This window comes from Coregonus lavaretus, assembly GCF_964263955.1.
Source record: "Coregonus lavaretus genome assembly, chromosome: 13".
Taxonomy (NCBI): domain Eukaryota; kingdom Metazoa; phylum Chordata; class Actinopteri; order Salmoniformes; family Salmonidae; genus Coregonus; species Coregonus lavaretus.
In genome coordinates this window covers 44,178,240-44,205,815 of record NC_140000.1, presented here as the reverse complement: position 1 = coordinate 44,205,815, position 27,576 = coordinate 44,178,240, and the positions used below count along the sequence as shown (strand labels likewise).

General features: G+C 39.9%; 1 protein-coding gene across 1 annotated transcript in view; it reads left to right on the top strand.

Moving 5' to 3' along the window:
- The window catches only part of LOC311140046 (uncharacterized protein), a 29,766-nt gene extending 13,626 nt beyond the window's left edge, over window positions 1-16,140 (top strand). Inside the window, exons 22-41 of the mRNA XM_084175014.1 lie at window positions 6,796-6,946; window positions 7,663-7,802; window positions 8,293-8,403; window positions 8,583-8,743; window positions 8,900-9,064; window positions 9,447-9,599; window positions 10,343-10,425; window positions 10,521-10,668; window positions 10,857-10,970; window positions 11,371-11,448; window positions 12,019-12,114; window positions 12,265-12,371; window positions 13,261-13,330; window positions 13,447-13,539; window positions 14,019-14,114; window positions 14,523-14,750; window positions 14,847-14,901; window positions 15,037-15,182; window positions 15,332-15,409; window positions 15,623-16,140. Coding sequence (XP_084031140.1) covers window positions 6,796-6,946; window positions 7,663-7,802; window positions 8,293-8,403; window positions 8,583-8,743; window positions 8,900-9,064; window positions 9,447-9,599; window positions 10,343-10,425; window positions 10,521-10,668; window positions 10,857-10,970; window positions 11,371-11,448; window positions 12,019-12,114; window positions 12,265-12,371; window positions 13,261-13,330; window positions 13,447-13,539; window positions 14,019-14,114; window positions 14,523-14,750; window positions 14,847-14,901; window positions 15,037-15,182; window positions 15,332-15,409; window positions 15,623-15,649 — 2,300 coding nt within the window. The 3' untranslated portion in view covers window positions 15,650-16,140. The remainder of the gene's footprint in view (window positions 1-6,795; window positions 6,947-7,662; window positions 7,803-8,292; window positions 8,404-8,582; window positions 8,744-8,899; window positions 9,065-9,446; window positions 9,600-10,342; window positions 10,426-10,520; window positions 10,669-10,856; window positions 10,971-11,370; window positions 11,449-12,018; window positions 12,115-12,264; window positions 12,372-13,260; window positions 13,331-13,446; window positions 13,540-14,018; window positions 14,115-14,522; window positions 14,751-14,846; window positions 14,902-15,036; window positions 15,183-15,331; window positions 15,410-15,622) is intronic.
- The last annotated feature ends 11,436 nt before the right edge of the window (window positions 16,141-27,576 follow it).

Genomic DNA, 27,576 nt, shown 5'->3' with positions numbered 1-27,576 from the left:
GTAAAGTTGTTTTTCTTTTAATCATGTCTAAATATGGACTGCAAGCATTTCTGCTGGCTTTGAAGAGATTTTTGTAATATTTCTGCATTTAATGTACAATTAAAGCTTTGTGGAGTATTACATTTAGTGTCGTATTTCCTTTCCCAGTCAATCAAAATATCATTATCTGCCTCTGGCCATGTGCGAGTTATGAGTTGTTTGTGCAGATTACGGCCCTAGTTTTCCTCTGATGTTCCTGTGTGGGTTACTGTGAAGTAAACTTGATAGTGTTGTGTTAGTAATTGTGGGACGATGTTTACTTTGCTTTCAAATCTGACACCTACTGGAGCAATGTGTAAAGGCATTTATCACCTTATGCACACATTCACTTTCACACACAGGAACAGACACCCTAACAGACACACAAACACACACACACATATGGCCTTCATTCTTCACCACATTGGACTACGGTGGCTGGGTGAGTGTGAACTTGACTTTCTATGTTTCTCATAGAAGGTATATTCAACACTTGTTTTTAAGAGTTATATTTCATTTTATCACTTGGGGGTGTACGGTCTTACTAGATGGGAGCGGCAAGAACTTGTACAGTGGGTTGAGTAGTGTAAAGCCAGCTTCAAAAATAAGTATTGCTTTCTGTTCAGTCACAAACATAGTCACTACTGTAAGATGCACACCTTTTTATCAGTTTGTGTCTATTTCAGTGAGCAAATACCTCACTATTTGACTGTTGCATCTATTCAGATCAAGGTGCTATATCTATAAGCAGGTTACTGTTTCAGTATGTACAAATTGCTCCATTCTTAATGATTGTGAAACGATAGCCCCATTTATATAGCTGGTTCTAACTTGGGTCCTTTTTCCTGATCTTGTCCAAGTTCTGTTTGTGCCCACATTTCTTGACAGGTGTAGACAATCAAAAGACCCATTGTGATCTGATTGAAATCAGATCATCCTATCCACCTCTGGTTTTCAGACACACATTGTGTCCGGTTATCTTACAAGTGTAGACAGATCTGGACAGAGAATCCATTTAAATCATAATTCTTCTGCCCTATAAAATAATTGACAGGCGACACCATTGACTGATTACATCAATACGTGTCCAACAATAAATAAATAAATAACATTTAGAAAGAATAGCTGTGAAATAATTTACATAAAGGAAGGGACCAGGAAATCTGGCACAGTGGACAGATGACAGGCACATTTTAACGCCATGTGTAGACACATTTTTGGAAATACACTTGGGCACAATCAGAATGTTGACAAGATCAGAGCAAAGGACTCATGTCAGCGCCAGGTATCAACGGAGCTTAGAGCATCACTCACCTGATCTGCTTTCATTATGAAAATTATGATTATATTATCAGTAATTAATATTTGACAGCATCTGTAAACTTTATAAACCATGTCTTGGGTGTGAGATTGTTAAATAATTTTGTTGTGACAATGGGTTTATTGTGGTCTAATCTCCACCGGTGGATGTGAATGTAGGTATTTATTACTTGGGTTTAAAGTCTACATTGTAAAAACACCCTTAAAAGTCTTCAGCACTGTCACGATCGTCGGGAACAGAGGACCAATGCGCAGCGTTGAATGCAAACAGACTTATATTTATTTAAATGTTTACACGACAAAAACGATACGTGACGTCCAAAATTGCGAACACAAACCTACACAGGAAACACGGAACAAGATCCCACAACTATTGTGGGCAAACAGCCTGTATAAATATGGCTCCCAATCAGAGACAACCAGCAACAGCTGACACTCGTTGCCTCTGATTGGGAACCACTCTGGCCAACACAGAAATACAATACTAGAACACGACATAGAAACACAAACACATAGAAACTACACACCCTGGCTCAAAATATAGAGTCCCCAGAGCCAGGGTGTGACAGTACCCCCCCCCCCCCCCCCCCCCAAAGGCGCGGACTGCGACCGCGCCTCAACATAAACCAAACAGGGGAGGGCTGGGTGGGCATTCCTCCTCGGAGGCGGTTCCGGCTCCGGGCTTGCCCACCACCCTCCAATAATCCCCCCGTAACGCCCCTGGTCCGGTCTGGCCCCGCTGGCTGGAGCTGGACTGGACATCGAAGGAGCGGATTGCTTAAGCTCCGGTGTGGAGCAGCTGACCGGTACCTGATCAGGCACCGGTGACCCAGGCACGGGTTGTGCCGGACTGACGACGCGCACCCCTGGCTTAGTGCGTGGAGCAGGAACGGGCCGGACCGGGCTGACGATACGCAAACCTGGCTTGGTGCGTGGAACATTTTCTTTAAGTCTTCACAAGGTTTTCACACACTGTTGCTGGTATTTTGGCCCATTCCTCCATGCAGATCTCCTCTAGAGCAGTGATGTTTTGGGGCTGTCGCTGGGCAACACGGACTTTCAACTCCCTCCAAAGATTTTCTATGGGGTTGAGATCTGGAGACTGGCTAGGCCACTCCAGGACTTTGAAATGCTTCTTACGAAGCCACTCCTTCATTGCCCGGGCGGTGTGTTTGGGATCATTGTCATGCTGAAAGACCCAGCCACGTTTCATCTTCAATGCCCTTGCTGATAGAAGGAGGTTTTCACTCAAAATCTCACGATACATGGCCCCATTCATTCTTTCCTTTACACGGATCAGTCGTCCTGGTCCCTTTGCAGAAAAACAGCCCCAAAGCATGACGTTTCCACCCCCATGCTTCACAATAGGCATGGTGTTTTTTGGATGCAACTCAGCATTCTTTGTCCTCCAAACACGACGAGTTGAGTTTTTACCAAAAAGTTATATTTTGGTTTAATCTGACCATATGACATTCTCCCAATCCTCTTCTGGATCATCCAAATGCACTCTAGCAAACTTCAGACGGGCCTGGACATGTACTGGCTTAAGCAGGGGGACACGTCTGGCACTGCAGGATTTGAGTCCCTGGCGGCGTAGTGTGTTACTGATGGTAGGCTTTGTTACTTTGGTCCCAGCTCTCTGCAGGTCATTCACTAGGTCCCCCTGTGTGGTTCTGGGATTTTTGCTCACCGTTCTTGTGATCATTTTGACCCCACGGGGTGAGATCTTGCGTGGAGCCCCAGATCGAGGGAGATTATCAGTGGTCTTGTATGTCTTCCATTTCCTAATAATTGCTCCCACAGTTGATTTCTTCAAACCAAGCTGCTTACCTATTGCAGATTCAGTCTTCCCAGCCTGGTGCAGGTCTACAATTTTGTTTCTGGTGTCCTTTGACAGCTCTTTGGTCTTGGCCATAGTGGAGTTTGGAGTGTGACTGTTTGAGGTTGTGGACAGGTGTCTTTTATACTGATAACAAGTTCAAACAGGTGCCATTAATACAGGTAACTAGTGGAGGACAGAGGAGCCTCTTAAAGAAGAAGTTACAGGTCTGTGAGAGCCAGAAATCTTGCTTGTTTGTAGGTGACCAAATACTTATTTTCCACCATAATTTGCAAATAAATTCATTAAAAATCCTACAATGTGATTTTCTGGAAAAAAAATTCTCAATTTGTCTGTCATAGTTGACGTGTACCTATGATGACAATTACAGGCCTCTCTCATCTTTGTAAGTGGGAGAACTTGCACAATTGGTGGCTGACTAAATACTTTTTTTCCCCACTGTAGCTGGTAGGATTCTCCCATATGGAACCTGTTCCTAGGGACAACCTGACATAAATTGTTTTTTTGCGGAGTTTCTCTCCCAAGCCCAAGTGTTTATCATCACAATGTAAAAGGTTATCAGTTTTCTCTGCTGAAGACTACTGTACTGTACTGTTGATTGGTTGTTCTATAATTATTAGTATGTTTTGTAGGCCATGCCAATTCATATCAGGAGTGATTAATTGATTTAATGATTTACTGACTGTTTGAATACTCACTAAATGATACATGGAAAAGTACATAGGTTATGTTCATTCATATATGAGACATGTTTATTTATTGTACTTGTCAATGCTGCATTGACAGCATCAAGCCAATTGTATTCACATATGACGAATCAACAATAATTGTACATCTAAATTACTTACTTACTTACTTACAAAAACCTACACACAAAAACTTAAAACGCAGACAGACATCACAAACAGTTATTACACAGTTATATTTGTAATTATTTACATACCTCAATCACATCACGGTCAAAATAGGTCACAACCAAGTCACTCCCCTCACCTTGCTCTGTGACAGACTGTTCTTTTCTTTAATCTACCTTTATGAGTGGTAATAGGGAGTTAGGGTAAACTGTTTGTCCTTGGGGTCGTTAACGGAGTGATCCAGCCTTTATCAGCCATTTGAAATTTGACCTCGACACACATATCAAAGCCTTGGAGAACAAAGGCCCGGTCTATAACAAACAGAACAAAATAGCATGATGAGGCAGTAGAAATTAATCATGTTCATCTGATGATGTGCTTCTTTTGATTTAGGAGACGCTATCTTTTGATTAAATATAACAAAAACATGAGCATGTCAAAACAGACGCAGGTTAGCGTTTTTGGTCATTAATCTTTTTATGGAAGCACTAGTGGTCACTAGCTGGCACAGTCGCAAAGTCATAAAATCAGATTTGAAACCTAACCATAACCTTAACCCTAACCTTAACTACACTGCCAACAGTAATGCCTAACCATTACCTTAAATTAAGACCAAAAGGTTAATTTTTGTTTTTAATGGATTTTTACAATATAGACAATTTTGACTTTGCAGCTGGCCCATCTAGAGGAAATCACTCAGTTCTGCCTCCAGGGCAAGATTCATGACAATAAACTTCAACCTGCAAAACAGACACCCCAATTATGTTGCTCTGGGTACTGTCGGTAATAAATATACAATAAAAACAGAGAATAAAGTAACCTTCGCCTACACACACATGCACATACAGTACATACACACACACACACACACACACACACACACAGACACACACACACCTATGAGGTAATTCCTACAGACATGCTATTTTCGCTTGACTGGAATGCAGCATTGAAAGCTAACAAAAACATGTACTATTTTACGGTGATAAAACTGTAATGATAACATAAAGCAGAGATACCTGTAGCTTATACAACTGGCCACGCAACAAGATCTGAGATGTTTTAGGCGGGCCACATGGTTAGAAGATCTGTTCCCAAGTATTCCCAAGCATGAATAGAGAGGCATATGTCATCGTATCCCAGTGTAATCAAGGTTTGAAATGATTCTGTTTTTGTCAAATACTATATCTGTTTGGGCTTCTTGAGGTACATTTGCAGTGTACAAATTATTTATGACTATGTTCCAGCCCCCTGACCATTCACTCAAGAAAATATTGTCCCATGTCTGAATGTAATTAGGGACCCCTGATCTATGCTGTATATAGATAGGCTGTAAATAGATATGTTGTAGGCCTTTGTTTGACACAAGGGGTAAGCATGTACTATAGATGTGATGGAATTGGGTCATAACAGGAGGGACAAAACAATTACTATTATATTTTTACATTGCTACACTTGAATTTCTTCAGATGTATGCTTTAGACAGGCTTCATGTAAGACCTACTGTTAAGTATAACAAGACATCCCCTGCGCTGACACCCCAACCACAGATGAACAGTAATATCCCTTCTGTGTCGCTGCAATGAATCCCACAACATTAACCAGTTTGAAAGTTGAGAGCGGGTTATTATTGTATAATAATAATAATAATATGCCATTTAGCAGACGCTTTCATCCAAAGCGACTTACAGTCATGCGTGCATACATTTTTATGTATGGGTGGTCCCGGGGATCGAACCCACTACCTTGGCGTTACAAGCGCCGTGCTCTACCAGCTGAGCTACAGAGAACCACGTTATAAACGATAAGCAACCCGGTATAGTAGTAGTACTACCCCTCATCATACTCATCCATTTTTAAACTAACCCCAACCCTAACCTGAACCTGAACCTCTACCACGAAACGTCCACTGATCTCCAGTGTACAGCCACGACCACTGTCCAGTCCTCCCCACCCTGCCCATAAGTGGGGATCCCAGACACACTCAGTCATCATTGAGAGTTGATGCACTGTGCCAGGGCATTTATTTATAAGAACATTGGTCAAGGATAAGGCAGGGTTGGTGTGTGACGACTGCATCATAATTGCTGTTAATAATTAGAGTTATGAACGATAAGCAACCCGGTATAGGAGATTTATGGATGGCAACATTAAATTAATAATCTCAGGGTGTTCCTCTGTGCGGAGAGAAAGAGAGAGAAAGAGAGGCAAAGTTTGGATACACTGAAGCTGGTTACAGATAAACTAGTAAGGTAAGAGTTAGTGTTATGTATTATTCTAGTACCTTTCTTATCATATCATTACTATTAAAAGATAGATCAATTGAGATACTTACAGTAGGCTACTTTCTGTCTTTCCGTCTGATATCTGGATGTGGCAGTTGGTGACCTAACACTTTTGTATTACCTTTAGTAAAAACTATTTTTAATATAGGATAACCTTGCCTAGTTCTCCTGTGTATTATAATGGTATCAGAACCCTTCTTTAACCCAGACCACTCTAACCAGGTCAAAGCTGACAGGCAGCACAGGCCCTGCCCAGCCATGCCAGTCGCAGCTGGTCCACTGGACAGCACAGAGCTGTGACACTAATGTCACAGGCTGATGTAGTTAGATAGCGTGTGGCTGTAGCTGTACCTTTGTTGTGCAACAGCTCCACAGTAATCATCTTTGTGAAGTTACTTTCAAAGGCAGGAGGGAAAGATATGACAGGAACCTGTACTAAAATGTGATTGATGGGTCTCAGAGACCCTGTGAGGAACAGGTGCCGCACCACTCATCAAGAAGAAGAGGGTAAAGATGAAAAAGTATGTTGTCACCAGGCCACTCTACTCAGAGGACGCCTTCGCAGACGAACATGAGAAGATCCACAGGCACCATAAGACCGTGCGGCACCATGTCAAGCAGTACTTCACGTAAGAATCAATCAAGTTTCTTCTGTTGTTTTGCTTTTGTTGTTTTGTGCAACACTGAAGGTAACCTTATGATAAGCTTCAGTGAATGGCTCAACAATTCGGCCTAGATTCAATCAGATCAAGCGTTAACCAGCGATAGCAGACACTCGCATAGCTGGTGTTTTGGCAGTGTCGGACGTGTAACTGCATTAAGAGCTGTCAAATCGGTGAGTGGCTGCTCCTGTGGTCATTGTCACGAAGCCACACCTGTCCCACTAGCGTTTAGCTTAGAACAATAAAGTGTAGGCTAATAGAAATATTATAATTAAACTAAATCATAAGGATTTCTATCAGCCTAATGGAGGTGTAGATTACAACACACGTTCCATAATGAATGTGACTCAGAGCATCCAATGGCAATGTCCGTGATAGGTATACTGCCGGAAGTCGTTTGCTGATTTGACAGCTCCAATACAGTTACACCTCAGACATCGCCGAAATAAAAACAATGAAACTGCTATGCAGTTGTCAGTTATCGCGGGTTAAGACAGAACTGATTGAATCTAGCCCTTCATCTAGTTATTACAACTCAATTCACTATAGTAGTTTTGAAAGCTTGAGATAACTGTAGGCTACTCCCTTGTTGTAATGTTACACATTTGGACAGTTGCTTTTGCAACTATTAGTAACTAATGTCTGTGGAGACTAACTAAACATGGTGTGTGTGTTAACTGTAGTTGTGACCTCAAGCGCGCTAAGAACGCAGCGCTCTCTCTGCTGCCCTTCATTGGTTGGATGAGAATCTACCAGCTGAAGGAATGGTTGCTGAGTGATATTGTATCTGGGGTCAGCACTGGACTGGTAGCTGTTCTACAAGGTGAAGCTAATACCCACACTCTAACACACCTCAATCAACCAGTGTACATCTTCGGATCCATCAAAGCAGTTCATATAGCACTTTTGAGAAATAATGTTATAAAGAACTGTAGACCTCCTCATTAACGTCCCAAAACCATCAACTTTAGATAGAGAGAGAGAGTGCGGTTGTTGAAAATGAAGTAAGAATATCGATGAACTATGATTTTAATGGTAATCAAGACCGATAGTGGTATCATCTAAAATACATGACAATTTCTGGTCCTAGACACCTATTAATGGTTGTTTATTAAAAGAAGAGACGGTAACGTATCTTATTTAGCAGGCATTATTATCACAGTATTAGCATTGACACACAGTAGAGTCAATAGATACTTAAAACAGCTGGATCATGATGACTCTTGAACGCTGTCGTAGTCTCGAGTGACTAATGGTGGAGTTATTTAACATGCACTGTAAACTGTTGTTAATTGTTTTTGTTTGATTGACAGGTCTGGCGTACTCCCTGCTGGCCTCCCTCCCTCCATGGTACGGACTCTTCACTGCCTTCTTCCCAGTGATCGTCTACTTCTTCCTTGGCACTTCCAGACATATCTCAGTAGGTAAGTACTGCGCATGTGTGTGTGTGTGTGTGCATGTACAGTATTTTGCTCTGACCATCACAAGCTATAACACCTTTTTACTGTACTTACCACCGTCTCTCTGCCCATCTCTCCACTTTGTATCCCCCGCTTCCTCATCTTCGATCCCTCTCTCCTTCTCCTCACCCCACTCTCTCCAGGGGCGTTCCCTGTTCTGAGCCTCATGGTGGGTGCAGTGGTGACGAGGCTGGTGCCTGACGAAGGCCCCCCAGTCAACATCACTGGGTTTGAGGGGCTGACCAGCGATGAGCAGAGGGTAATGGTGGCCGCCTCTGTCACCTTCCTCATGGGGATAATGCAGGTAAAACACCATCATTATCTCAGCATTATCACTCATGTACTGTACATTACTCATATCTCTCTGTAATCTGAATCTAAAATGAACAATGACTCCCTCTCCCTATCTATAGATGGTGTTCTCCCATATTCTAACATGAGTCTTCTGCTTCTCTCCCAGCTGGCCATGGGTCTGCTGCAGGTAGGCTTCATCGTCATGTACCTGTCAGACACGCTGGTGTCTGGGTTCACCACCGCGGCTGCCGTCCACATCCTGGTGTCCCAGCTGAAGTTTGTGTTGGGCCTGGTGGTGCCGGGATTCAGTGGACCGCTGTCCATCGTTTATGTGAGTCAAGGAAAAGAGACAGGATGAGGTCAAATGTCTTTCAATGTGACAGTATAATTTTTTCTACTGATTTCCAAATATGCAATGACTTAGCTATGACAGAGATATATTCATTAACTCCCTCATATCTTATCCCTCATATCTGATCTATTTCTATAGCTATGAGGAATAAAACTGTGTTGATAAGCCAAAAGCTAAACAAGTGTCTCATTGTATCTTATCTTACACAGTTAAGCACAGGTCTTCCTCAAGTGCCCCCAAGATTTCAGAAAAAGCTATAATTCATGCGTCATGGCTTGGTGTAGAGACCTCTGACTGAACTCTCACAGCCTGTAACTGGTTCCTAATTACTGTCGTGAATATTAACTGATATCTTCCTCAGACCCTGGAGAAGATCTTTGTCCAGATCGAGAAGACCAACGTGTGTGACCTGGTGACATCCATATTGATCATGGTGGTGGTGTTCGTAGTGAAGGAGATCAACGACAGATACAAAGCCAAGCTGCCTGTTCCCATCCCCATAGAGGTTATCATGGTGAGTGGCACTGTGTGCACGATGTCATCACAACCTGGGGTTCAGCTGTATATGTCAGCATACACACATCAGAACTGGGGAAACATTGTGGCGAGAACCAGCCTCATACGTGGCACCATTGAATGTACACTCTTAAAGAAAAGGGTCCCAAAAGGGTTCTTCGGCTTTTCCCATAGGAGAACCCTTTTTGATTCCCAATGCGTTCTATCTGGAAACAAAAGTGTTCGACCTGGAACCAAAAATGGTTCTACAATGGTGTCACGATCGAGGTAAGGAGTAGACCAAGGCGCAGCGTGATGAACAAACATACTTTAATTAGTTAAAGTTTAAACTCAATACAAAACAAGAAACGACTCGTGACGTCCAACGGTATCAATGACCGAACACGGAACAAAAACCCACAAACCCAAAGGGAAAAACATACAGTTTAAATATGGCTCCCAATCAGAGACAACCAGCCAACAGCTGACACTCGTTGCCTCTGATTGGGAGTCACTCAGGCAAAAAATAGAAATCAACACAACAGAATTACCAACATAGAAATACACACATAGAATGAACACACCCTGGCTCAACATAATGAGTCCCAGAGCCAGGGTGTGACAAATGGGTTATCTTATGGGGACAGCTTTGTGTAATAGTTGGCAAGGTAACCAAATTCTCTTTAAATATACTGTTTTCTCACCAGATTGCATTAGTCCTGCTAATAACTGATAAATTGATTTTGTTAATGACTTTCGCAGACTGTCATCGCTTGTGGCGTTTCCTATGCATTCAACTTCCGGGTGAATTATAAAGTTGATGTTGTCGGACGTATTCCAGTGGGGTAAGCACATATAAAAAGCAGTTTGCTGCATGTTAAAATAGCTAAGAGTAGATGGGAAAATAATCTAACAATATCTCTCCTTCTCAATCTGTTAGGTATGAGTCACCAATGGCCCCAAACATGCAGATCTTCGGGCAGACTGCTGCTGAGGCGTTCCCTATGGCCATAGTGGGCTTTGCTGTAGCCTTCTCTGTTGCCAAGGTCTACTCTGTCAAACACGATTATATCATAGATGGAAATCAGGTGAGTCCCAAAACCAGAACATTAGGAGGAGGGGTTGGAAGCCGAAGTGGTACAGAAAAATGTGTGGATAACTCAGTTTATTGCTGCCTGTGAATGAGGGGTGTAAGCCTAATACAAACTATCAACATAAGACTTGAACTAATATCAGCGGTTCCAGAAAATGTATTTATACTTGTTTTGCTCTCTAGGAGCTGATAGCTTTTGGGGCCAGTAACATCTTTGGAGCAGCCTTTAAGTCGTTTGCAGCAAGCACAGCTCTCTCCAGGAGTGCGGTACAGGAGAGTACAGGTGGTAAAACCCAGGTAAACTACTACACCAAGAGGCTGTCTGAGGATACAGACAGACAACCATACTTAGAGTTCCTTCCTGTACAAGTTCTTTATCCAGGAGATGTAGCTGTAAACGTTATGAAATATTGACCTGTTCGGGTCTGCAATGACTGATAACCTATCATAGTCCAAACCAGATTGAATTGTACAAACAGGAGAGAGAAGGCGATATAAATTAGATGGTCGTGACTCGTGACCTGCATAGTGAGGAATGAAAGAATTGACTCAGCGTTACAATGCACCAAGTTAATAAATAATGATAATTTATTAAACATATCAAAGAGAAACACTGCTTAAACAGTGCTTATCTTTAGTTGTTTTGTGAATAGCCAAATATGAGTAAAATACAGTAAGTGTTATTTCTTCATTTCAGATCGCTGGTCTACTGTCAGCACTCATTGTGATGGTCGTCACCTTGGCTATCGGGTTCTTATTGGAGCCACTCCCAAAGGTAAAACTCAGTCAGTATTTACAATATAACTGACTTTAGGAGTTGAATGATAGGGCAACATTTTGATTTCTGCCTAAATAGACATACCCAAACGTAATTATTTTTCATGAGATGGATATAAACAATAACTGGTAATGTTGCATAGTTTTAGAAAGTTCTGGAACTCACCTTTCTGTAAAAAAAAATTCAACAAAAGTGGGGCAATAGGGCTTGAAAAGACTGAAATGCTTCCTAAATATAGTAACAATCAAATGATAAACTACTTACTATAAGATTTCACCTTTCTTATAACTGTAAAATAAATACGATCATACTTAGTGGCAATACAATATTGGCACTATTTCATATAACACTATTTCATAAAAGTCCACTGAGCAGTGCAGAGACACCATTCAAATGTGTGCAGACACCCCATATAGGGGACTTAACATCTAAGATTAGGACATTACATAATGAATCACACTGTATGAAGTAGATAAGAGCACTGTCATTTAGATGGAAGTCTTGTGCTACTCTTGTGACTGATCATCAAAGATGTCATTGCCTGACCTTTTCCCTCTGTGTTGACAGTCAGTGCTGGGGGCGGTGGTCATAGTCAACCTGAAGGGGATGCTGATGCAGATCAGAGAAGTCCCTTACCTGTGGAGGAGAGACCGGCCCGACTGTGTGAGTCTTCTGAGACACTCCCACTGAACTGCCCCTAAAATGGAAACAAGGAGTGATGTCTTTACCAACTGTAATAATGAACTCATATTTCCTCCCATCCCTTCCATCCCGCATCCCCCTGTCCTCCCTCCCCTCCATTTCCTTATCCAGGTGGTGTGGCTGGTGACCTACCTGGCTTCCATCTGGTTGGGGCTGGATCTGGGGCTGGCTGTAGGTCTGGGGGTCGAGCTGATCACTGTTGTCTTCAGGGCTCAGTTGTGAGTATGGGCACAAATCTCCAAATACCTCCAAAAAACGTTGAACTTGTGTCTGTGTTTATTCTTTGTCAGTTTTCAATGTGATTGGAGGTGGACACACCAGGGTTGGGGTCAATTTGGAATTTCGAAATTTGATTCAATTCAATCCATGAATTTAAATTCGAATTTGAATTGGCCACACCCCACAGGAAGCAGAATTTGAATTACATTTGAATTAAAGGAAGTAGATTTTAATTCAAAGCAATTAAAATAAATTCAACTGAGACATGAAACAAATGAGTCTCATTCCTTTGATAAATATTTTGCCCAAAAAATCTGCCACCTCTTACTAAAAAATGTTTTAAAAGGGATTATAACTCAGATGTCAGTATTTTATTTGTATTTTTACCCCAAGATGTTTAGTTGTTCCCTTCTATTTTGGAGTGTTTGATTTAATGCATTGTGGGAAATGTAATTTTCCAAATATTTAATAACATGTAAGTGAATTATGAATTATTACAGACAACCTACAAAATTATCTTAGAATATTTCCAGACCACTGTTAATTATTTAAAAATATTTTTAGGAGAATTCGTTTTTAAAATGAAATGTTTCAAGAACTTGTTAAACATAGTATTGGTAACCATACATGATGTCAAAATAAACGTGCATAATGATGTATGGAATAAATGATCCATTTTAATTAAAATGAATGTCACTGAATTCAATTCTACTTCCTTTAATTCAAATTCAATTCAAATTCTGCTTCATGTGGGGTGTGGCCAATTCACATTAAATTCAAATTCAATAATTGAATTGGAATTAAAGACCAATTCACAATCAATTCAGAATTGACCCCAACCCTGGGACACACTGTCATAGTGACATGTCTGCATACATTTTTTTCCAGCCCACGTTGCAGTGTCCTGGCCAATATCACAGGAACAGATATCTACAAAGACCGCAAGGATTACATGAGTGTGAGTAAGCTGTAATGTGGACTAAAGACACTCACCAATATATTTGTTTCTTATAAGATTGTGAAGATGGTGTGTCTACATGGTCCTTGTTCTATTGTTTCGATATCTCTTTCCAGATCTATGAGCCAGAGGGTGTTAAGATCTTCAGGATACCTTCACCCATCTTCTTTGCCAATATCGATTTTTTCAGAGGCAAGCTGGTGGAAGCTGTAAGTAAGCAATTATACACAATTAGATGTCTAAAATGAAGCACTCTGCCAAACACATTTACACATAGGCCATCTGCATTACAATTTTCATGACATGGGCCAATAAGGTAATGATTCACAGATCTATTTATTAAGACATCTTATTTTCTCATTGGATTTGATCCAATGGAAAAGGGTCATAAAGAATGATCAAATAAACTCATGAAGATCAATACCACTTCAGTGTATGAGGTAATATAGTATACCAGGTTGTATAGCAATAGTGCCCATACAAATCTGTGTTATTACAGTTTAACTTGCACCTTACTAAACACTAAGTACATGCAGATAAGATACATTTTAACCTTGATCTGTATGATGGTCAAGGCAGTGGTGAACAATATACCCCATTCACAATACAGCCCATTTGTAACAGTTACTCCTACTTTCATGTGTGCAATTATCAATTAGGGTTCAACTTGACTTTGATGTGTTTTCAGGTTGGCGTTAACCCTTTGAGGGTGTTGAGAAAGAGAAACAAAGCGCTGAGGAAGATCAGGAAACTTCTAAAGAAAGGAGAGCTGCAGATGACATCTGTGAGTAGTGGTGCACTTACCCGTTGCCCTTAGAAACCCATAAAAATATAACTTCCACCCACAAAGTTACCCTGTCAACACTTTGCAAGAGCCCCCAATGTCACAACGTTTCATTCAAATGGCCATAAGCATGTCATAAATCAGTCATGCCCAAAACATTAGATTCACACCTGGCAACAACATACTTTTAGCAATCCAAAATCAACAGACATCAAGCACAAGCTGCAGGACTCATAGGTAGTCGTCCCCACACATGCCTTATCAGAATGGTCTTGGGGTTGCAGGTAGATGAAAAACAAATGAATAATCATCCCATAGTGATTGGTGGACCTCCAAAGGTCACCTTCTACATGTAGTCAGGTTTTCACAATAAGATGTTGTGGTAATGTTGTGGTTCTCCCGGTGCAGAAAGGCCTACTGCTCACCAGCTCTGGTCCCATTGAGGAGTCTGAGGATGAGAGCAACATGGAGGATCTGGACCAGCCCACTGACTTCAAGGACCTTCCTGTCCAGGTGAACTGGAACTCTGAGCTTCCTGCCAACATCCAAGTCCCCAGAGTAGACGTCCACAGCCTGATCCTGGACTTCTCTGCCGTCTCCTTCCTCGACATCTCTGCCCTTAAGGGACTCAAAGTGGTAAAACAAAACTCTTCTGTTACAATCCTGGGGAATGTGGGGATGATTGTATATTTTACTACTTGCTGTGTACTGATATTTTGCTGTGTTCTATAGGCACTCAAAGAGCTAATTCGGGTTGAAGTTGAGGTCTACATTGTGGCATGTGACGGTAAGCTGGTTTAAGACAAGCCATCTATCCCATCCATTCGTTCTCCCTTCTTCTCTTCAACACTGAATTCAATCACTCTGAAACAAAAAGAGGTGAAGTGATTGATCTAACGATATCTGTCCCTTGTGTCCAAAGAGTACATCCTGGAGAAACTGCACAGCTGTAAGTTCTTTGACGACGAGGTGAAGTCGTCCATGTTTTTCCTGACCCTCCACGATGCCATGCTGCATATCCTAGAGAAACATCCAGTAAACTCTGAAAACACGAAAGTCTGCGAAAAGGTATAACATTATACCTATAGAAAAATACTGTGTATCTACTGACGTTTCTACCCTTATAGACGAGATAAGAGGTGCCAAACCTTATCTTGGCTCACATCGGTTCATTCACAGGAACATGTCTCATTCTTGTGAATCATGTTGTCTTACAGGTTATAACAACAGCCACTATCCATGGCAACCAATGCAATGGTGTGTCCAGTTTGCGTAGCAGGGACAAATTTGTACATGTAAGTAACAGAGAACCATCAAATCTATTTGTCATTGTCTTTTCTACATTTGTAATGAATAGTCAACACCAATCCCTTTTAAATGATAACTCTCGTAATGTTGTAACTCATGTGGAGGTACAGGTAATTCTACAAAATCTAGGTACAAAGTACAGTAAAATGAGCTGACATAAAATAAAATCTAAACTAAAAGTATCTCTTTGCTCTCCCCAGGTCTCAGAGCCAGAAACCAAGTTCTAGTTCCAGAACGACACCCCATAGGAGAACCCTTTGAATAACTATTTTTGGTTCCAGGTAGAACCCTTTTGGGTTCCAGGTAGAACCCTTTCCACAGATGGTTCTACATGGGAACCCAAAAGAGTTCTACCTGCAACCAAAATGGTTCTATTTGGAACCAAAAAGGGTTCTCCTACGGGGACAGCTGAAGAACCCTTTTGGAACCCTTTTTTCTAAGAGTGTAGTGGTGTGTACAGTACTTTCATTTCCTGGGATGACATGCATTTCCTGTGATCGCTGTGCTTTCTGGTGATAATTGGCATAAGGACACATGAAAATGGACACCATACAGTAACCATCCATACACAGGATACCACTTATTGAGCAAATAATTCATTTTGTACTGTTAAACAGATACTCAATGGCAAGTATATTATGAGATTTTGAAAAAAATATCAGAACATTTCATTCATATCATGTACTTATTTTCTCAAATTGAATCAGAAGTATCTTTTTTTAAATAGCTTGTTGCATTTTATACTTGTACATAGGGATTTTATAGGAATGTTTACATTGATGAATTTGATGTGTAAAATGTGTAAAATAAATGTACTTAGCACAAAGTTTTTCCGCCAGCAAGAAATTAAGCAATATGTGTTCGGAAATCTGAACGTCCTATAACTGATATACTGATAAGAGTATGCAACATAACTAACATGTGGTTTGATATATTGGTCACATATAAAGCCCTGATAAGAGAGATCAATGATTAAGTAGAGATCTTTGACAAACTGTTCTGGGGCTACAAGAGTAACCATGATTGATTAAGTTGATGGAGTTTAGTATGGGGTATTTCCAGTATTTCCAGTATACCCATGTGTGGCAACACCTCAACGGATCCAAAAGAGCACTTTCATTCTGATAATAATAGTGATAAGAGATGAGGACTGGAGAGTGTCTCAATGTTTACATACCCTTAATCCACTGATCCATTCACCTGATTTGGATCACACATATTGCTCTTGAAATGCCATCATTAATCCTACACAGTAGGTATACACTACCAGTCAAAAGTTTGGACACACCTACTCATTCAAGGGTTTTTCTATATTTTTACAATTTTTTACATTGTAGAATAATAGTGAAGACATCAAAACTTTGAAGTAAACAAAAAAGTGTTAAACAAATTAAAGTATATTTTATATTTGAGAATCTTCAAATAGCCACCCTTTGCCTTGATGACAGATTTGCACACTTTATTTTGTTATTTGTTATTTTTCTTATTTTTCTTATTTTTTTAGGGGGTAGATCACATTTAATATTGCAGATAGATTGTAACTTCCATCAATGTAATTGTCTGCATCACTTCCAATCCCCCATATGTTTTTTTTCTCGCAAATATATAGGACGGCAGGTAGCTTAGTGGGTAAGAGTGTTGTGCTAGTAACCGAAAGTTCGCTGGTTCTAATCCCCGAGCCGACTAGGTGAAAAATCTGTTGATGTGCCCTTAAGCAAGGCACTTTACCCTAATTGCTCTGGATAAGAGTGTCTGCTGAAATATAATATATATATATATATATACATACAGTTGAAGTCGGAAGTTTACATACACCTTAGCCAAATACATTTAAACTCAGTTTTTTCACAATTCCTGACATTTCATCCTAGTAGAAATTCCCTGTCTTAGGTCAGTTAGGATCACTACTTTATTTTAAGAATGTGAAATGTCAGAATAATAGTAGAGAGAATGATTTCAGCTTTTATTTATTTCATCACATTCCCAGTGGGTCAGAAGTTGATACACTCAAATAGTATTTGGTAGCATTGCCTTTAAATTGTTTAACTTGGGTCAAACGTTTCGGGTAGCCTTCCACAAGCTTCCCACAATAAGTTGGGTGAATTTTGTCCCATTCCTCTTGACAGAGCTGGTGTAACTGAGTCAGGTTGGTAGGCCTCCTTGCCCACACACGCTTTTTCACTTCTGCCAACAAATGTTCTATAGGATTGAGGTCAGGGCTTTGTGATGGCCACTCCAATACCTTGACTTTGTTGTCCTTAAGCCATTTTACCACAACTTTGGAAGTATGCTTGGGGTCATTGTCCATTTGGAAGACCCATTTGCAACCAAGCTTTAACTTCCTGACTGATGTCTTGAGATGTTGCTTCAATATATCCACATAATTTTCCTTCCTCATTATGCCATCTATTTTGTGAAGTGCACCAGTCCCTCCTGCAGCAAAACACCCCCACAGCATGATGCTGACACCCCCGTGCTTCACGGTTGTGATGGTGTTCTTCGGCTTGCAAGCTTCCCCCTTTTTCCTCCAAACATAATGATGGTCATTATGGCCAAACAGTTCTATTTTCGTTTCATCAGACCAGAGTACATTTCTCCAAAAAGTACGATCTTTGTCCCCATGTGCAGTTGCAAACCGTAGTCTGTCTTTTTTATGGCGGTTTTGGAGCAGTGGCTTCTTCCTTGCTGAGCGGCCTTTCAGGTTATGTCGATATAGGACTTGTTTTACTGTGGATATATAAACTTTTGTACCTGTTTCCTCCAGCATCTTCACAAGGTCCTTTGCTGTTGTTCTGGGACAGAACGCGTCTCCTTCCTGAGCGGTATGTGTGCCATTCAGAGGGTGAATGGGCATGACAAAATATGTAAGTGCCTTTGAACGGGGTATGTTAGTAGGTGCCAGGCACACCGGTTTGTCAAGAACTGCAACAATTTTTCACTCTCAACAGTTTCCGGTGTGTATCAAGAATGGTCCACCACCCAAAGGACATCCAGCCAACTTGACACAACTGTGGGAAGCATTGGAGCATCCCTGTGGAAAGCTTTCGACACCTTGTAGAAAGGGAAAGGGGGATACCTAGTCAAACATGCCCGAAGAATTGAGGCTGTTCTGAGGGCAAAAGGTGTTCCTAATGTTTTGTACACTCTGTGTATGACTTTAATTTTCCAAGATAAATTTCCCCTCAGGGATAACAAAGTATATCCTATCCTATAAGAGAAAGTGATGGAGACAGTGACAGTAGATCTCAGACCGTCTTCAGACTTTATACGTGTATAAACTTAAATTCAGTTCATATTATGTGCGTTATCAGGTCATTAATTTGGAGATAAAGTCTACTGGACGTTTTTATTGAGCACATTAATCATATGGATACTCCCCTCAGTAAAATAACCTTGCAGTTTAAGGGCAGTTTGTTCTGGAACCTTCCATGTAACTGGCAGTGGGAGTTGTGATTCCGAAGAATGGAATTGAAGAAGTGAAACTGGATCAATTGTAGTCTGCTTTTTTTCTATTCTTAAAGTAAATGAAATATAAGGATCTGATGAACCTAAAAGAGTAGAGCGGCAACTATAGATAGTCTACTTCCAATCCTACAGGAAATGGATGATTTGAAGTGTGTGTTCCTAAAGTAACTGGAATATCAAGCCAGTGTTTATCACTGATTTTGAGATACTGTATAGCAAAATTTGCAAGAAAGTGGAAGCTGTTTCTATATTCTATCACATAGTACTGTAATATAGTGTCCATAGCCGTGTGAAGTGGGGGTGCTGGAAGTGCTGTAGCACTCCCTGGTGGTGAGGTGGTAAAACTTCACACATTTGTGAACAATTGCATTATTGGTCTAAAGGACATGGGATTGGTGTAAGGGAGAGAAAAAATATGGGGTTTTATATATGGGAAAATAAAGAGGTGTAATGGGTTTGCACACAAAAATATGTAGCATAAAGCTTACTTCATTATTCAATAGCGGAACAGAATGAAACGAAACACTTGCGAACTGGTTTAAACTATCACAAAAGTTTGGAACAGACTATATTGCAGCAATTACCAAGAAAGGCTACCGTACCCAACAAATGACTAATGATATTAGTAATAAGCTAACAATATTTATTTTACAATAAATAACCTATCTTAAACTAAATATGGAGCACACAACTAAAAAGACAGACCGAACTTAATTTAGCCAATGAAAATGTCTCAACAGAATGAAACAAAACACGTTTAGCACATTAAAAGAACTGGTTTAGATTAATAAATAGGCTACATTAATAATAATAATTTACAATAATTATAATGATTTTTAAAAAATGATTATACATTTATTTCCATGACAGAATTAAAAAGCAATTTTGGACTGACCAATGTAGATATTTTCAAATACATGCAGCTTAAAAGTTACATATCACAAAATTTCAATTTGAAATCTTTTGGACATCAGAGCAACCTTGAGGGTATCTTATTTGAGTCAGAAAAGGATGTTCATATGATAGGTAAGATATACAAAACCTTGAAGAGAGCATATCCAACTGACAATCTCTTAGAAAAAAATATAAACTATTGGAATCAAGACTTAAAAATAACTGATGTTGGCACAAGATGGAAGGAATGTTGGAGCATAACTAACGAAATTACAAAAATGTACGCTAAATCCAGTATAAACTAATTCACAAAATTCACAAATTCTTCAGCACAACGGCAGAGTCATATCTTAAGTGTAAAACGAACAAAGACTCAATAATCCATGCTTTCAGTGAATGCTATAAAGTCCAAAAATTATGGGTGGGGCTAGAAAGTTGGCTGTGAGAAGTATTCAAATGTTAACCTACCTTTAATCCGTCTGTCTGCATATTTCAAGACATGGCATATGGGGGTATAGTGAGATACCCAATCGGCTAGACGATTCTCTTCTCATCACTCATCTTGAAAAAACGTATACAAAAAACCTAGAACTCAATTAATCCGCCATCATTTACAAAATATAAATATCTAATTATTTATTATTGAAATATTGAAATAGCATGGGAGACCGAGAAAAACAAATTGGTACAATTTAAGGCTATGTGGTAAACAATAATGCAGGCATTAGGGCAAGGGTGGGTAAACCTTTTGGCTCAAGGGCCACATTGAGTTTTTGAAACCAGCCACATACTACATGCATGACAAAACATGTGAAGCATTTATTCATTTTCACATTGACACACAACTACTAGTGTACTGTAGGTGTACATATGCTTGCAGAACAATTCTACCCTTGTACCATCTCTACCCTTGTTTTTGTGAACACATTTTTCACAAAATTGATATAATTTATAACATCACAGACACAGTCAAACACACACACTGATCCTGCATCTCTACCTTTGTAAAGTACAATCAAACTTGCAGTCACAATATGCTAAATAAAAAAATATATATATATATTATATGACTGGAGACATGCAAAATGTAACAGCAGATGTGTAAAAATAAACTATTCTAAAATGTGAGTGAAACATATGGTAAGAGCATCCGTTTAATTTGGAATGGTCTGTTTTTGAAGGCATATTAAGGAACAATCTCCATTGTGAGCCATATTTACAGTTATCCAATCAACTGCATTGCTGGATAATTCTCACTGCATAACCATCACCATGAAAAAGCATAATCCTTGGCTACCCCAGTCACGGTTATTCAAGTCTTAATGTGAACAATGGATCTGGTCACCTCTCTTGGCAAGGGCATCAAAGTATGGTGTCATCTTTGATGTAGATATTCTCAGAACAGCTGACAAGTGGTAATTTGTTAAATTTGACCTGTGATGGGAGTTGTTGTAATTCATGACTGAGAATGTTTGTTCACACACATATGTGGACCCGAATAAAACAAGCATCCTTTGTTCGTGCTTTTTAATGTTTGGAAACTTTGTTTCATTTAGTGAGCCATAGAACTGGTCTACTGTTGCTGTTTTGTACTTCTCCTTCAAAGCACTGTCACATTGGATGTCGATGAGCTCCAATTGTGTGTCTGGTGGTGCTTTCTCACTGTCAAAAGACAGGGGGCATGATACAAGCTCAGTCTCAATCTTGGTGAAGTCTGAGAAGCGGCGGGAAAACTCAGCACGCAGGTCGATCAAGGTGCTACTGTATGTCTCAGTGCGGCACTGCGATGTGGGCGCATTCAGTGCGGCCAGTATCAGAAAATGAGCGAGAGACCAGCTGCTCATTTGTCTGGAGAACTATCGTATCTGAAGATTATGCCTTTGTTAAATGTTTTTCATGACGAAATGGAATGTTGGTTGTTAGTATAATGTAACATATAATAGACAGGAAGTGTATTGTAAACTGGCCAGCAGAGGGAGCCATCTTGTTGCATTGGTTATAAATAGGGGTACACGAAGAAGATAGGTCAGAGCAGACATCAGAATTGGACGACACTACTGCTCTCCGGGTGTCATGTCACCTGTTACTCATGCTGAAGCTTATGATCTGAATAAACCTTATGATCGACGTTCAGTATGAGCAGACTCCTTGATTGACGGTAACACCTACGAATAACATACACTACATAATGGAGGCTCCGCTGAGATATTGATTGCATCGTTATTGGTCCCTTTCCTGGATTCGTGAATTGACTATTGTTCAAGCCGGCTAAAGGTGAGATGATTCACAAACTTTGGACCCTAGTCATTTCGTTGATTGGGGAGAGGGCTTTGACGGTGCACAGTTAAAAGTACTTGGGTCGTTATTGAGGTATGGTGTTGTTGTTGATTCGGAGTCTGATAACAAATATTCTAAATTGGGTTGATGGGTAAATGGGGAATAATAGCATGTTTAGGACAATGGATTGGTAGAGAATAAAGGTTGGAAGACGTCTGCATAATTAGGGCACCGGGGAATCTGGAAAAGCCCTCGAATCGAGGCGATTCATAGGAATGGGCCATAAAATCCTTGCAACGCGTTATGTGGTGTATGGTTAATTCAGGGAATTATTAAGCTGGACGGATTATATGTATGTTATATACTCATCGTATGGTTGACGAACTATAATGCTTGGGGTAACCTCTCTATGATTATCCAGAACTTACGGCAACACAAAGTTAGAAGGAGATATTATTGATAATCATGGAAAATGATTGGGCCACGGTGCGGGGTGTTCATTTGTATAGCTAGTAGGCTACACTTAGCTGGAGGTTGGTGTTAAGGCTGGATTGTTTCAGGCCACGTGGTGCCTCGTTGCTAAGGCTTGATTGTATGGTTCGGGTCACGTGGTACATCATGGCGAAATGCTAAATGCTAAGGCTTGAGGCTAAAGGCTAATTTTTTGTCATGCTACATCATGGTGCCTGAGGTGGAGGCTAGTGTTAATTGTGTTTTGTGTCACGATGTACCGTAGGCTAAGCTAGCTGCTAAGGTTGAATGCTAATTGTATTGCGTGCTACATGCTAATGGATATCCTTAGAGATTCCATTGCGATGGGTGAAAGTCTCTTAAACTTGTCACTGTCTGTAAGTCAGGTTGTATGTTTTGTGAGCGCTGTTAAATGTTGTTTGACTATAAGGGGGAAATGAAGTTACAGCTGGCTGTTATTCTTTCTGTTTGGGGAGAGAGAAGAGAGAATCTTTCTTCCACGGTGAAAAGTATTTTTGAATGGTTGTGCGCATGCGTTTAATTTTGCGACACTACACTACAGAAAGGGGGAGTTTATGACACGAGATTAGGACACGTTTTGGTTTACGGCACTGAATCTTCGACATGCGGTCGTGCTGAGGCGACGGAACAAAATGGTGGCCAGTACGGTCATGTGATTGTTTCAGGCTTCTTTTCAGGGGTAAGGGCTACCGGAAGAGAGAGGTGAACACGACTTTTAAAATCGTTAAAGGAACTGTTATGTGAACGTTAAACTATTTGGCGATGTAGTACATTTATAGATCAAATATATGTTGACGGAGTATAATTAATTAAAATAAAACGATTAAGATTAAATGAAATGTTTTGGAGCGATCTATGTAATAAATGATATTTGCGCATGCGTGGGATTCTGCAAAACAACACATGGGGGCTGCAGGGAGACGGAGAAACACACAGACAGAGAGATTTTAGCACGAGTATTCTAGTTTAGAGATTGGTTGAAGATGAAACTTGCTTTGTAGCCTATTGAATTTATAAATTAGATATATGGTAGCGGATTATAATACATTTAATTAAAGAATTAAATAACGGATTAAAATAAAAAATAAAAAGGTTTTTGAGCGATTTATTTAATTCTGAGTTTAGTCTTAGAGTGAATAATGTAGAACAAACGAATATTGAATGGTTGGAGATACTCAGTGACTGCATTAACGACTAAATGTTATGTTGTGTCTTTGTTCTTCTGTCATATGAGAGGAACGCTAAGTGAGAGGAGTGAGGAGATACAGGAAGTGATCACGTCACGTGGCAGAGGATCAAGTCAAAAAGGGTTTGGTACTGATTATGGTTACAAGATCTTTCCCTAACAGGATATGTGATGTTATGACGATTTTGCAAGGGGCTTGGCAAATTCTATTTCAATAAAAGTTCCATTTTGGAGGCTATGTGCATCACTGGGCTGGATTGCAGTTCGATTGGAAATCAGGTACTGACATTATTCTTTAAATTTATGATAATTAGGGGTTATAGAGCAAGGGGTTAAAGGCTTTGTTTAGGGGTATTTTAGTCTGAAGATGACTAACTTGCATTTACTGGCAGTTGATGGGCTGTGGTAATATACTCAACACTAATGGATAAGGTGGTGACATAGGATATAGGAATAAAAATTGGTTTTAATTATTCAGGATTTTTAATTTACTTATTTGGATTTATTTGGAGTTGTTAGGTTATATTAAGAATTACAGGGGGGAAGTCTATATAACTTAAATAGTCTAAAATAGGATAGTTCACAATAAAGGAATATAAAGGGCTTGATATAGGGGGAAATTGATTAAAATAGTCATTTTTTAATCAAAGTAGACTAGTGTTAGGAGAGACTAATGGCAGAAGTTAGTACACCTTTCTCACATGGATTCAGCAGAAAGACATCATCCAGCAGGGTGATTGTGGCATCAGAGATGAAGACGAATATGAGCAGAAACAATGATGAAGATGAATCCAGAAGAAGGAAGGAAAATCGGGATGTCTGGGAACTTAAGGAGAAGAGGATGATGATGATGAGAGGTCATGGGTGGAGGTGACTCTGTGATCAGAAGGAAGTGGCAAGAATTGGAGGAGAAGAAGAATACATGGAGGCAAAGATGCTGAAGAAAAGTAAGAAGATGATGGAAGACGATATTTCAAGGACAGAACTTAGAAGATAACCTTTTGAAGAATACTGATATGTCAACGACGAGAAGGAACAGGATCAAGAAAATCTGCTGAGAAAATAATCCCAAGAGTTGGAGAAGGAGAAAATAAGTGTTGGTTATGAAGAATCAGAGGGAATCAAATCAACAATCACTGTTACAGCTTTAACTGAACAATATCAAAGGCAATTGTACCAACCAAGGGGGGACCAGATGTTCCATATAGACTGTCAGTTTCTGGACAGACACAGAATTGGAGAAGAAGAAACAGAGGAAGATCAACGAGCAAGTGAAGATCACCTGTGCTTCAGGTGAACACTAAATATTCTAGAGTGCCGAGAATATCCGGAATGGGTGCATTGCTGAGAGCCTTGATTAGAGAAGAAGAGAAAATAGCTAACAGTTGAAACAACCGACAATTAGAAGTGATAGTGAATAGGGGAAAACTTATCTGGGTTCAGTCTAAAGAGGTTAAACATATCACTCTGTAGGGTAAACTAATTAGGATAGGGATTTGAGGTAGTAAAACAGTTTAAATACTCTTAGGGAATCAATTGAGCTCTGCTATAGAAGTCAAATAGGAATTAAAAGAGACAATATACCAATGACATTGTGGGAAGAGATGCATGGTGTAAATTGAAGTAGTCAATCAGAGGCACAATAGACGACTGACTGTCTGGGAGACTATTTTAAAAAGTAGGGTTTTTGGGGAATCATTTGCTTAAAAGATAATATCATAGGAAGGATGATAATGTATTAGATTACATGTTAGACAATCTGTCTGGGAAAAAACTTAATAGGGGTGACTGTTATTTTGGGTTACATTCTTACACTAAGAGATTTGAGGTTAGGCTAAAAGGTGTTTAGTCGGTTTTGCCAAGTCTGTGTGTAATGAGTCAGAAGCAGGTGGGGAACTTTCCCAATCACATATTCTAAAATTTGGTGGTAAGAGATTTTGTCAATAAATCAGGGGAAAAGGTTTTAAATGTTATGAGAGAAAAGATTAGATTAAAATAGGTTAGGAGAACTAGGGGTGAAGGAACTCTGAGACAGTAAGCTAAGTTTCAAAGTTAGTAGTAAGACAGAGAGAGAACAGTGAGGAAGGACATTTTAATGTTTAGTGGGAAGATAGGGGAGGAGTTTAGATCGGTTAGGAGCAGATGCATTGAGAAAGTATGTGTTGCTGAATGATAAGAGAAGATTGAGGGTGATTGAGTATCTATATTTACAGTTTCCAGCAGGGAGATCAATGTCATTATAGGTGTATTTTGTGTAATCAAAAGTTTAAAGTTTAGAGGTAGAACTGAAAGGGGGAAAAAGTGACACTAGTGGTGATAGATGGAAGTACAAGCAAAGACCATTTTTTTTCCTTTGGGGAAAACTAGGAGTAACTAAGGACATTAACACTTCAGTCTATTATAACAACAGGGAGAAGCAATTTAACTCTTTCAACATTGATAGGTATTAAAGTCATAAATATATCGCATTTGATTAAGGGTCCAGCATCAATTATAGGGGGAAAATAATGTTATGAGGGTTAGGAGAATAATAATTATAATATGCCATTTAGGATGATGACGTTTCTTTCACAGAGAGAGAGAGAGAGAGATAATTAGGGAGGATAAGTATTGTTAGCAGGATCAGAAGTAGGAGCTGTTGCACCTACTCAAATAAGGGATTATTTTGCGTAAGGTTACAGATAAAGATCAGGGAGAATATGTGTATTTGTCTAGTGAAAGCATAGAAATTTGTTTCGGTTAGGAATTATTGGTTAAAGGGCAATGTAATTCATAAAGTAACACTTATAATGGAAGATTTGAAGTCTGTAGAAGTTTTCACAGTCATTGAGGGAGTTCAGGAGGAGTAGAACTGAATGGACAGTAGTCACTCCAACAGTAGATAATACACAGAGGATAATGGGAAATTTTGCACTAGAAGTAATTAGGGTTAATACAGCAGCTAAATCAACTACTTTAATGGTAACTTTGGAAGGGATTAATGATACGATGGTAATAGCAAATGTAGGAAGGATGACAACAACTTTTCTGAAATTGAAGGAGGCAGCAAGAGAGACTCAGGGGTTTAGGTTATTACGAATAGGGTTAAAAAAGGAGAGCCGATATTAATAGAAACAATATAGATTAATCTGAAATGGAGAAGAGAGATTCGTCATGGAAGCTGCAGGATGAGGTCTTTTGATTTTGATGACAGAGGGGGGGGGGCATCTGATCAGTGCTGCTCGTTCCTCTGTTGTGGAAATTAGAGATAGATTAACTCATTCTGTGGGGTCAGTGAGGAATCTTGAGGGTTGATGTCTGTTGGGGATGCCAGCCCAAGACGTGTTAGACGGTCGCGCGGCCTCTGACGGGTGTGGGTAAATGTTATGCTTTGTCATGACTGTGGTATCGGCAACAGTCATTGACCGATAAAATAATGTAGTTGTCAGACCAGTAGGGTTTAAGTGTTCTTGGGTGAAGGGATTACCCTATGAGCATTGGTTAGAGGGAAAGTAAAATCAGGTAATTGCAAACTCTGAAGTATTCAGGTGAAATATTGAGGGCTAAAAGTTGTTTGTTCTAATGAAACATATGAGGTAAGGGGTATGTTTATGGAAAGATCAGATTGGGATGTTAGATGATAACTTTGGATAAGTATGACCTTAAGGGTAGTAATGACAAATAATAGGTTACTTTTTATATATCAGGTAGTAAGAAGAGCAGGACTTTGATGGTTAAAAGATTAGCTTTTGACTGACAATGTGACTATGGGAATTTTAGAGGATAAGGGGAAATTATGATAGAGTATATTCTTACCCTATGGGGATAGGATGTTGTTACAGGTCAACGTTGAAGCTTCCA